Source organism: Salmo trutta, chromosome 31 (genome assembly GCF_901001165.1).
Source record: "Salmo trutta chromosome 31, fSalTru1.1, whole genome shotgun sequence".
In the NCBI taxonomy this organism is placed as follows: domain Eukaryota; kingdom Metazoa; phylum Chordata; class Actinopteri; order Salmoniformes; family Salmonidae; genus Salmo; species Salmo trutta.
This window is the reverse complement of record NC_042987.1, coordinates 34404159-34416170: the sequence shown is the minus strand read 5'-3', so window position 1 is coordinate 34416170 and position 12012 is coordinate 34404159. Positions and strand designations below refer to the sequence as shown.

The 12012-nt window shown below is 44.1% G+C and overlaps 1 protein-coding gene across 7 annotated transcripts in view; it reads left to right on the top strand.

Moving 5' to 3' along the window:
- The first annotated feature begins 215 nt into the window (after positions 1-215).
- Positions 216-12012, top strand: part of ro60 (Ro60, Y RNA binding protein) — a 28997-nt gene continuing 17200 nt past the window's right edge. Inside the window, exons 1-7 of one of the 7 annotated variants that reach the window (XM_029726337.1) lie at positions 216-504; positions 2737-2742; positions 7216-7219; positions 8679-9360; positions 9600-9820; positions 10292-10438; positions 10540-10677. In XM_029726337.1, coding sequence (XP_029582197.1) covers positions 8787-9360; positions 9600-9820; positions 10292-10438; positions 10540-10677 — 1080 coding nt within the window. In that variant the 5' untranslated portion in view covers positions 216-504; positions 2737-2742; positions 7216-7219; positions 8679-8786. Of the gene's footprint in view, positions 505-2736; positions 2743-7215; positions 7220-8678; positions 9361-9599; positions 9821-10291; positions 10439-10537; positions 10678-12012 lie in introns of those variants that run through there. The other 6 variants (XM_029726339.1, XM_029726336.1, XM_029726338.1 and 3 more) reach the window with 6 other exon arrangements.

Sequence of the window (12012 nt, the reverse complement as noted above, 5' to 3'; positions counted from 1 at the left end):
ACGCTCTGGCCGAGGAGTAGGGTTTATCTGAGTGTTCTGACCTCACAACGGCAGTCAAGCACCCAAGTTAACTGGTTAAAGTTAGCTTGCTAGCTACTTCCAGACATAAATGAGAGAACACCTTACTCTGACCATTGTTCTCGCACTAGCAGAGCTGGTTAGGCTGTGTTCTTGTTACATAGAGTGTTGGTGACTGTAATTGTGCTGCTGGCAACAATTTACTCGTTTTTTTTTGCCGACTTTTACTGACACCGGGCATATGGGTGTTGTGGATTCATAAATGCATCAGTTATTCGGCACCCCGTCACACTCAGACGGCAGCGCTCTGAATTCGGATTAGATATCCAGAGTGAATTTACGAACGCACCCGAGATCTTGCCGACTGCATAACATCCTGATGCTAGGAGAACGGTTAATAGTCATCGGTCTGTATGATTCCCCAGTGACGCCCATACGACCTGAAAATCAACTATTAGCTACGTTATTAACTAGTCACAGAGTGTGGTAAGTGCAATAACCAACCTATGTGATGTTTTTGTCTTCAAAATAGAAACCGGAACAATTCTAAATGTGTCCGTATCGCTAGGTGCAAACAGTGTGGCTAACTACAGCTACCTAGCTATCATCGCAGCCAAATCACTAACTCTGGTCAATGTTGTTACGTGCGGTTTAATCTTTCTATTTTCCCCAATTTTGTTTAGTGACCTGGCATCAATTTACTTTCGTTACTCACCAAAGTCACTAGCTATGTTATTGGAGTGCTGACACACTTTGTCGTTTCCCAGAAATACCGGTAAACGTTATTGAGCACTTTTGTTTTCCTCCAGACTGTCTCTGGTCCATACAGCCATTGGTCGTTAAGACCCACAGAGCCGGTGTTTCGGCTCGGAAAGTGTTCCTCAATCCTGGGATGAGAAATGTGTTGTACTCCGAATTGTCCCGTTATCCCAACTGTTAAAACGAGAATATTGAAAGATTACGGGAGTTTATTTTAACGTATTGGTTTAACAGTTGCGATAATGGTACAACTGGGAGTACAACTCATTTCTCACCCCTGGTTTTGAGGTACGTTTCCCCGAAGCCATAACTTGCGCAGTGACTTAATAATATAAACATGAAAGTGTGTCGGATCTGCTGGTTTGCGTCTGGACCAGCGCTACAACAACATTAGCAAAGCTAGCCAGAACTGCTCTCTGACTGTGACTCGAGTTGGTCGGCAGTGCTTTAATGTTTTTTTATTTTTTTATGATAATTTAAATCGTTGCCTTGCCCCATGGATGCTTGTAGTTATCTATTAGGAATGTGGCCAGCCAGCTAGTTTGTGTGATAATTGTTAGCTGGCTAGCTACAGTATAGTAACTGACTAACGTTAGCTAGCTAACGTGTTAGCCAACATAAGCTGACATAACCAAATTAAGCAGCAGCTGTGCATAGCATTTGGTAGTTGTCTACAGTAGCTAGTTTCACAGTCATAAGGTAGCTAGCTATCTTCTATGTTAGCCAGAGGTATGACTGTTATTAGCTGGCTAGCCATACAAGGTCTACGCTAAGTTAGCTAATAGGCTTTTGCATAGTAACAACAAACAATGGCGTGCATAATTAGAAACATAATAACCAGTTGTCTGTCTTGTTTGTTGAACACCGAGGTAAAGTTGGTTTTATATTCACAAATTCAAGACATTCGCCAAAAGCCTTTTATTTATTTTTTTTATCATTAACTAATTCACCATTTGACACAGAATCATCAACCTAGATATGATTTATTCTATAAATGTGTAGCATAATTTTACAAACTTTTGTTTTGAGTAAAAAAATCCAGTTTTGATTTGATAGGGCTGTGGTCAAAGTTCTAACGAGTCTGTTATACCCTATTAGAAGGGTCCTGGCATAACATTCTGCATCTTCAGTCATATTAAATTAGATTACAGGAACAAACGACGGGATGAAGGGGTCAGGCCTGATTAACAAAGACGACGGGTGGATGGATCAAGAGGACCAACATGAACATTCCACAGTGGAGATAAGGAAAACTAAGAGTGAACCATAACAAACACTACCGTTCAAAAGTTTGGGGTCACTTAGAAATGTCCTTGTTTTCAACAGTGAAGAGGTGATTCTGGGATGCTGACCTTCTAGGCAGAGTTGCAAAGAAAAAGCCATTTCTCAGACTGGCCAATAAAAATACAATATTAAGATGCGCAAAAGAACAGACACTGGATAGAGATATGGCTTATTCTTTGCAACTCTGCCTCGAAGGCCAGCATCCCAGAGTCGTCTCTTCACTGTTTTACATTTACATTTAAGTAATTTAGCAGACGCTCTTATCCAGAGCGACTTACAACTTGATGTTGAGACTGGTGTTTTGCTGGTACTATTTATTGAAGCTGCCAGTTGAGGACTTGTGAGGCATCTGTTTCTCAAACTAGACACTCTAATGTACGTGTCCTCTTGCTCAGTTGTGCACCGGGGCCTCCCACTCCTCTTTTCTATTCTGTTTAGAGCCAGTTTGCGCTGTTCTGTGAAGGGAGTAGTACACAGCGTTGTACGAGATCTTCAGTTTCTTGCCAATTTCTCGCATGGAATAGGACTTATTCATTCTTAGGACTTCCGGTCCGGAGCGAGCAGTCGCACTTCCCTTCGCTCCACAGGTAATATTACACTTCTTTACATTACAACGGTTTGGTTTGTTTGATCTGAATTTTTTTTTTTAGCTAGCTATCAAAGATAATTGTGTAGTTTAGAGTAACTAGAGTAATTATCGAGGCCAGCTATTTATTTCTTTTTCGTCCTCCTAACGTAGTCAACACTGCTGGCTGCTAGCTGCTAGCTAGTCAACACCGCTAGCTAGCCAACCGTTACCGACTAGCAGCGCTGTAGATACTAATACATTACAACGGAACGATTTGACTAGTGCAGTGTTAGCTAGCTAGCTACATAGCTGTCTTTGTCATAGCTTGATAATTGTGTAGTTTAGTAATTATCGAGGCTAGCTAGGTTAGCTAGCCAGCTATTTCCGTCCCCCGCGACGCCATTGTTCCATACCCAGCCAACTATTACCGACGAGCAGCATTGTAGAAACTAAATACATTACAAAGGAACGTCTTGATTAGTGTTATGTTATGTTAGCTAGCTACAAAGTTGCTTTTGTATAATAGCCAACCTCTACCGACTAGCAGCACTGTAGAAACTATTACATTACAACGGAACAACTTGATTAGTGTAGTGTTGTGTTAGTTAGCTGCATTTTAGTCAAGATTTTCGCAACGTAAGCTTAACTTTCTGAACATTCGAGACGTGTAGTCCACTTGTCATTCCAATCTCCTTTGCATTAGCGTAGCCTCTTCTGTAGCTTGTCAACTATGTGTCTGGCAATCCCTGTTCTCTCCCCTCTGCACAGGCCATACAAACGCTTCACACCGCGTGGCCGCTGCCACTCTAACCTGGTGGTCCCAGTGCGCACGACCCACGTGGAGTTCCAGGTCTCCGGCAGCCTCTGGAACTGCCGGTCTGCGGCCAACAAGGCTGAGTTCATCTCAGCCTATGCTACCCTCCAGTCCCTAGACTTCCTGGCGCTGACGGAAACATGGATTACCACAGATAACACTGCTACTCCTACTGCTCTCTCCTCGTCTGCCTACGTGTTCTCGCATACCCCTAGAGCATCGAGCCAGCGGGGTGGTGGCACTGGAATCCTCATCTCTCCCAAGTGGACATTCTCTCTTTCTCCCCTGACCCATCTGTCTATCTCCTCATTTGAATTCCATGCTGTCACAGTTACCAGCCCTTTCAAGCTTAACATCCTTATCATTTATCGCCCTCCAGGTTCCCTTGGAGAGTTCATCAATGAGCTTGATGCCTTGATAAGTTCCTTCCCTGAGGATGGCTCACCTCTCACAGTTCTGGGTGACTTTAACCTCCCCACGTCTACCTTTGACTCATTCCTCTCTGCCTCCTTCTTTCCACTCCTCTCCTCCTTTGACCTCACCCTCTCACCTTCCCCCCCTACTCACAAGGCAGGCAATACGCTTGACCTCATCTTTACTAGATGCTGTTCTTCCACTAATCTCATTGCAACTCACCTCCAAGTCTCCGACCACTACCTTGTATCCTTTTCCCTCTCGTTCTCATCCAACACTTCTCACTCTGCCCCTACTCGGATGGTATTGCGCCGTCCCAACCTTCGCTCTCTCTCTCTCCCGCTACTCTCTCCTCTTCCATCCTATCATCTCTTCCCTCTGCTCCAACCTTCTCCAACCTATCTCCTGATTCTGCCTCCTCAACCCTCCTCTCCTCCCTTTCTGCATCCTTCGATTTTCTCTGTCCCCTATCCTCCAGGCCGGCTCGGTCCTCCACTCCTGCGCCGTGGCTCGACGACTCACTGCGAGCTCACAGAACAGGGCTCCGGGCAGCCGAGCGGAAATGGAGGAAAACTCGCCTCCCTGCGGACCTGGCATCCTTTCACGCCCTCCTCTCTACATTTTCCTCTTCTGTCTCTGCTGCTAAAGCCACTTTCTACCACTCTAAATTCCAAGCATCTGCCTCTAACCCTAGGAAGCTCTTTGCTACCTTCTCCTCCCTCCTGAATCCTCCCCCCCCCCCCCCCCCCTCCTCTCTCTCTCTGCGGATGACTTCGTCAACCATTTTGAAAAGAAGGCTGATGACATCCGATCCTCGTTTGCTAAGCCAAACGACACCGCTGGTCCTGTTCACACTGCCCTACCCTGTGCTTTGACTTCTTTCTCCCCTCTCTCTCCAGATGAAATCTCGCGTCTCGTGACGGCCGGCCGCCCAACAACGTGCTCACTTGACCCTATCCCCTCCTCTCTTCTCCAGACCATTTCCGGAGACCTTCTCCCCTACCTCACCTCGCTCATCAACTCATCCTTGACCACTGGCTACGTCCCTTCCGTCTTCAAGAGAGCGAGAGTTGCACCCCTTCTGAAAAAAACCTACACTCGATCCCTCCGATATCAACAACTACAGACCAGTATCCCTTCTTTCTTTTCTCTCCAAAACTCTTGAACGTGCCGTCCTTGGCCAGCTCTCCTGCTATCTCTCTCAGAATGACCTTCTTGATCCTAATCAGTCAGGTTTCAAGACTGGGCATTCAACTGAGACTGCTCTTCTCTGTGTCACGGAGGCTCTCCGCACTGCTAAAGCTAACTCTCTCTCCTCTGCTCTCATCCTTCTAGACCTATCTGCTGCCTTTGATACCGGGAACCATCAGATCCTCCTCTCCACCCTCTCCGAGCTGGGCATCTCCGGCGCGGCCCACGCTTGGATTGCGTCCTACCTGACAGGTCGCTCCTACCAGGTGGCGTGGCGAGAATCTGTCTCTGCACCACGTGCTCTCACCACTGGTGTCCCCCAGGGCTCTGTTCTAGGCCCTCTCCTATTCTCACTATACACCAAGTCACTTGGCTCGGTCATATCCTCACATGGTCTCTCCTATCATTGCTACGCAGACGACACACAATTAATCTTCTCCTTTCCCCCTTCTGATAACCAGGTGGCGAATCACATCTCTGCATATCTGGCAGACATATCAGTGTGGATGACGGCTCACCACCTCAAGCTGAACCTCGGCAAGACGGAGCTGCTCCTCCTCCCGGGGAAGGACTGCCCGTTCCATGATCTCACCATCACGGTTGACAACTCCCTTGTGTCCTCCTCCCAGAGTGCTAAGAACCTTGGCGTGACCCTGGACAACACCCTGTCGTTCTCCACTAACATCAAGGCGGTGACCCGATCCTGTAGGTTCATGCTCTACAACATTCGCAGAGTACGACCCTGCCTCACACAGGAAGCGGTGCAGGTCCTAGTCCAGGCACTTGTCATCTCCCGTCTGGATTACTGCAACTCGCTGTTGGCTGGGCTCCCTGCCTGTGCCATTAAACCCCTACAACTCATCCAGAACGCCGCAGCCCGTCTGGTGTTCAACCTTCCCAAGTTCTCTCACGTCACCCCGCTCCTCCGCTCTCTCCACTGGCTTCCAGTTGAAGCTCGCATCCGCTACAAGTCCATGGTGCTTGCCTACGGAGCTGTGAGAGGAACGGCACCTCCGTACCTTCAGGCTCTGATCAGGCCCTACACCCAAACAAGGGCACTGTGTTCATCCACCTCTGGCCTGCTCGCCTCCCTACCTCTGAGGAAGCACAGTTCCCGCTCAGCCCAGTCAAAACTGTTCGCTGCTCTGGCACCCCAATGGTGGAACAAGCTCCCTCACGACGCCAGGACAGCGGAGTCAATCACCACCTTCCGGAGACACCTGAAACCCCACCTCTTTAAGGAATACCTGGGATAGGATAAAGTAATCCTTCTAACCCCCCCCCCCCCCCCAAAAAAGATTTAGATGCACTATTGTAAAGTGGTTGTTCCACTGGATATCTTAAGGTGAATGCACCAATTTGTAAGTCGCTCTAGATAAGAGCGTCTGCTAAATGACTTAAATGTAAATGTAAATGAATAGCCTTCATTTTTCAGAACAAGAATAAACTGACGAGTTTCAGAAGAAAGGACTTTGTTTCTGGCCATTTTCTAGCCTGTAATTGAACCCACAAATGCTGATGCTCCAGACACTCAACTAGCCTAAAGAAGGCCAGTTTTATTGCTTCTTTAATCAGGACAACAGTTTTCAGCTGTGCTAACATAATTGCAAAAGGGTTTTCTAATGATCAATTAGCCTTTTAATGATAAACTTGGATTAGCTAACACAACGTGCCATTGGAACACAGGAGTGATGGTTGTTGATAATGGGCCTCTGTACGCCTATGTAGATATTCCATTGAAAATCAGCCGTTCCCAGCTACAATAGTCATTTACCTCATTAGCAACATCTACACTGTATTTCTGATCATTTATGTTATTTTAATGGACAATGATCTGCTTTTCTTTAAAAAACATGGACATTTCTAAGTGACCCCCATCTTTTGAAATGTAGTGTATGTATATACCAGAGGGTGGATAACAATATAAAATGCTAATAAGTGGACGGTACATGTTTTGTTTTTAGGCTAAATGTATACATTATGATTTGCCTCAGAACTGTATGTGAACCCCTCTGCAATCTACAAGCACTAACCATTAAAACCTAGTACTTCAACAGGCTATTTGGTCTCTTTCTCTCTCAAACTGCTAGCACAGAGCCTACGTGAAAATGTGTTTTTTCACAACAAAAAATCAACTGGCTCAAATCAGTTCTACATAATTCAGCAGGGAGGTATGCAATTACCACACATTATACCAGTGGAGAAACTACGTCACCTACATAGGTATTACCATATCCCTTTCAACTCACATTCCTTGCAGAAAGAACTATTTGCTAACCTTTTAAAACGTCCAGAAAGACAGTGGTCTTAGAAGGGTATTTATAGTTTAAAATACATATTTTATGTGAATGGATGTGGATGAAAGAATTCTGCCAGTGTTTTAATGTCCTAGTTTCATATTTTTTTTCTTTACCTCCAACTCTATATATCCAAGTGAGCCTATGAGGTCCTTGGGGATCAGATTTACCATTATACCCATTGATCAAACATAACAGACAGACACTGCTCAAAAGGAGTTGTTTGTTATATCGACACTCAGTTGCCACTTTATTAGGTTCACCACCCTATTCACGAAAATAAATTGCTCCTACATACACCAAGTCCCATGGTCTTTGCTTGCTAGACACTAAAGCATGCAGAGAAGTATTCAGGTATTCTGTTACTGTTTGTTTGAACTTTAGAATGTGCAAAATGACAGCACAGTCTTTGATGGTCTTTTGTAACTCAGAAAAGTTTCAAAACGTGTACTGACTGTAATAAACTCCAACTGGACTTCACTTGAACAGTATCTCCTTTCCCAGTTTCATCAACAGTTTTGAATTCGCTCTGTTCCAGATGCATGTGGGGGGGTGTACCTAATAAAGTGACCTCTGTTTCTATAGACTTTCCAGAATGTGTTCTGGGAATACCTGGGGTATTAAACATTTGGCTGTAAATGTTGAACAGTTGAATCTATTACCCCAGAAGATGGTACCATTCAGCTTGTCTGGGGATGACAAAGAAGGACTTTAACAAAGCCAAAATAGGAAAATATTGGAAGGAGCCTCTTTGGTGTTAAATTAGAGACGTATAAATAAAGGACTGGTGTGCCTTGTAACTACTTTAAAATGTGGAACAGTTGCACTAAAAATGCAAACATTGATTTGGCATACAATTGAAGGTTGTGTAACTTCATATAGAACAAATTGCACTTGAAATGAACATTTCTTGCAAATAAATGTATATTTTCACTTTTTTCTGCGACAATCACTGAATTAGTTGGTTATTGATTTATTCATCTTTAAATGCAATATTTGAGATTGTATGTATTTTTAGAAAATCAAAACTGGAATTTGTATGCAAAACAAAAGGTTGTAAAAGTATGCTAGACATTTATAGAATAAATCAAAAATTGAATTTGTATGCAAAACAAAAGGTTGTAAAAGTATGCTAGACATTTATAGAATAAATCATATCTAGATTGATGATTCTGTGACAAATGGTGAATTGGTTATTGATTTTTAAATGGCTTTTGACGAATGTCTGTTGAATGTCCGAATGTGTGACTATAAAATCAACTTCACCTTGGTTTGCTGATCGCCCTAGCAAACCAGTGCAATTGTCCATTCAAAAAAAGTTTGTTACTTTCAGCTGAAACATCTGTGTCTCTACCTGTCCATCCATCTGACAGTTTAGAGGAGCTGAAACATCTGTGTCTCTACCTGTCCATCCATCTGACAGTTTAGAGGAGCTATCACAATGGAGCCATTGGGACAGGATGCCAACGACCACGGCCAAAACTCAGTTGGCGACGGTGTGCACCCATGGGAGGTAACAGACATGACCAGGCTCCGCCGCTTTATCTGCTACGGCTCGGAAATGGCCATCTATGACACCAAGGAGCACCGGCTGGGCATGGAGAGTGCCCTGGCTCTGCTCTCCCTGCTACAGGAGGGCAGGGGTTGCGAGGTGGTGGAGGAGGTCAAGAGGCTGGCTCTGGAGGGCAGGCCAGTCAGGACCAACCCTTCCCTGTTCGCCTTAGCTGTGTGCTCCCAACATTTGGACCTGAATACCAGACGGGGGGCGTTCCGAGCCCTGAGTGACGTGTGCCGGGCCCCCGAACACCTCTTTACCTTCATCCAGTACAAGAAGGAGGCAAAAGAGAGGATGCGGTGCGGGATATGGGGACGGGCCCTGAGGAAAGCGGTGTCGGATTGGTACAATAAACAGGACGCCATGGGCCTGGCTCTGGCGGTGACCAAGTGTAAAACGAGAGAGGGCTGGTCGCATCAGGATCTGCTCAGACTCTCCCACGCCAAGCCTGCTAACGAAGGTGAGCTGCAAGAGATTTACAATGTACACACTCTCAAACACTATTAGGAATATACGAGGGACATAAGTAAATGGTGTAAGATTTAGACTACGGAGAATGTTTTTTTGTGTTGATGTTTTTTTTAATATAAAGGGTTATCCTCATGGATGAAATCAGTAATAAAATAGTATCTCAGTAAAGCCTTTAAAGTAACAAGTGATTGTCTGATTTATGCTCTGACAACTCTGCTGTGCTTGCAGCGATCGTGTTGATCAGTAAATACATTATGAAAGGATGGAAGGAGGTCCAGGGGGCATACGCCGACAAGGAGAACTCGGAGGAGGTGATCAAAGTCCTCTCGTACCTGGAAGCGGTTGAGAAGGTCAAACACAGTGCTGATGAGATGGAGGTCAGCCATCTAATAGAGGAGCATAGTCTGGAGCGGGAACAACTTCTGACAGACCACCTGAAGTCCAAAGCGGTGAGCAGTGTGCACCGACCAACTTATGTTTTTAACCAACTCTTTTAAAGGTGTACTTTGCTCAAATTAAAGTCGGTTAGATGTTGAGATGTCCACGTCACTGCTAGCTTTTTTTTTAAAGAGTGTAGTCCCACTCCTCACATTTTTGGTTATTAACTGTGATAGATAGGAAAGATAGAGGAGAGAGTGTGCTGAAATATAGCAGTGTGACAGATTCAAATCCATTGCACGGGAGTATATGTAGGCTGGGCCTGCGGCTTAGACCACTAGCCTACTCTAAGCCACACTCCTAGCTGTTTTCTACATCCAGCTCTATGTCTCAATGCCATATTAATGGGAAATATTAGCACCATATAATTATCATAGTGGAATTATCACTTTTTCATGTGTAGGGTCTTAAGACATCCTTATTACTTTTGTGGGATGGGGGTTGTTTTTTTGGTCATGTATGATGCCTTTTCTCCACTGCAGGTATGGAAGGCATTGTTAAAGGAGATGCCCATGGAGTCAATGCTAAGGACCCTGGGTAAGATGACAGCAGACCAAGTCCTGGAACCAGGAAGCTCAGACGTGGCAGAGGTGTGCGAGAGGATCCAGAGTGAGGCGGCTTTAAAGAAGGTGAGGCGTACCTACCTACTGTCTCTCACCTTCTGACAACTGGGATTCATTCACATAATGCTTTCCCAGGGATCTATCCAACTGTTTTATTGTTGTCTTAGGCAAAACTCCACCCTTTCAGCGTCTTGACAGCCTCGGAAAACTACAAAAGGGGCCAAGGCAACCGGGGGAAAGTGAAATGGGAACCAGACGTTGACATCATAAAAGCACTGGACTCTGCTTTCTACAAATGTTTCACAGTAAGTCGAGCGTCGCATATACTGATACTCACAGATAGGGCTGTGGCAGTCATGACATTTTGTCAGCCAGTGATTGTCAAGCAAATGTTAATTAACATAAACATATTTAGCATAACCTGCTAGCCACTGATGCAGAACTTTGGAACATCTACATTTTAAAAAGTCTAATACATTAATTTAATATAGCTTGCACCATCACAATAAATCCATTATTTATTTTAGACAGGTCTTAAGAAACATGATATGAAGAAAATTTTACATTTACATTTTAGTCATTCAGCAGACGCTCTTATCCAGAGCGACTTACAGTAGTGAATGCATACATTTCATAAATTTGTATTATTTATTTATTTATTTCTCTTTATTTATTTATTCCCCCGTGGGAATCGAACCCACAACTCTGGCATTGCAAACACCATGCTCTACCAACTGAGACACACTGGACTGTAGACTATTTCAGAAGAACAGAATAGCATACTCTTGAGTTGTCCTGATCTACCTATGCCATATAGTTGTGGGCTACACTAGTTCATTTAGCAGACAAGATTTGCTTAGAATTACAGTGGCATTATTTTATGGTATGAAGAATACATTTGAACATAGCTGAATAAAATATAAATAATATTTTCACCAAACGATTTCTGAGGGAGTGCCTATGTGGCTGTTCTGTGTTGAGCGGTTAACAAAGAAACAGGTCCTCCTATATGCTTAATTTAGAGCTATTTATTCAACTTCAGTTATGATCCAAACGTTGGGGTATAGGTTTTGATTTTAATACATTCTAAGGCTGCATGATGCGGCTAATGAAAAGTTGCATGAAAGGCATGAGCTCTGCTTTGTTTCTTGCACACGCTGAACACACTTCAAAAGTCTCTCATTCACAATTTGACAAGCACTTGATAGTGCCTGGAATTTCCCAGCGGCATCCCCCTTGTGTGGGAATATAATAATAATTCCCAGCTGCGTGCTCCAAAGCATCCAGGAGAAGGTCATTCGGAAAGTATTCTGACCCCTTGACTTTTTCCACATTTTGTTACGTTACAGTCTTATTCAAATATTTATTACAAAACAATTCCTCAATCTACACACAATACCCCATAATGACAAAGTGAGAACAGGTTTTTAGACATTTTTGCAAATGTATTACAAATAAGAAACGGATACCTAATGATACCGAAGCGATGTGTTTAGTGTTAGGAAAGTTGAGAAATAAATATAATAGTCCTAGCCTATAGAAAGCTGATGGGCTCCTCTTTTTAATAGAGGCCATCAACTTTTTTCTCACGCAATTGGCTATGGGGTCTCATGACGTGTTTGATTTTCGATCACATTTGC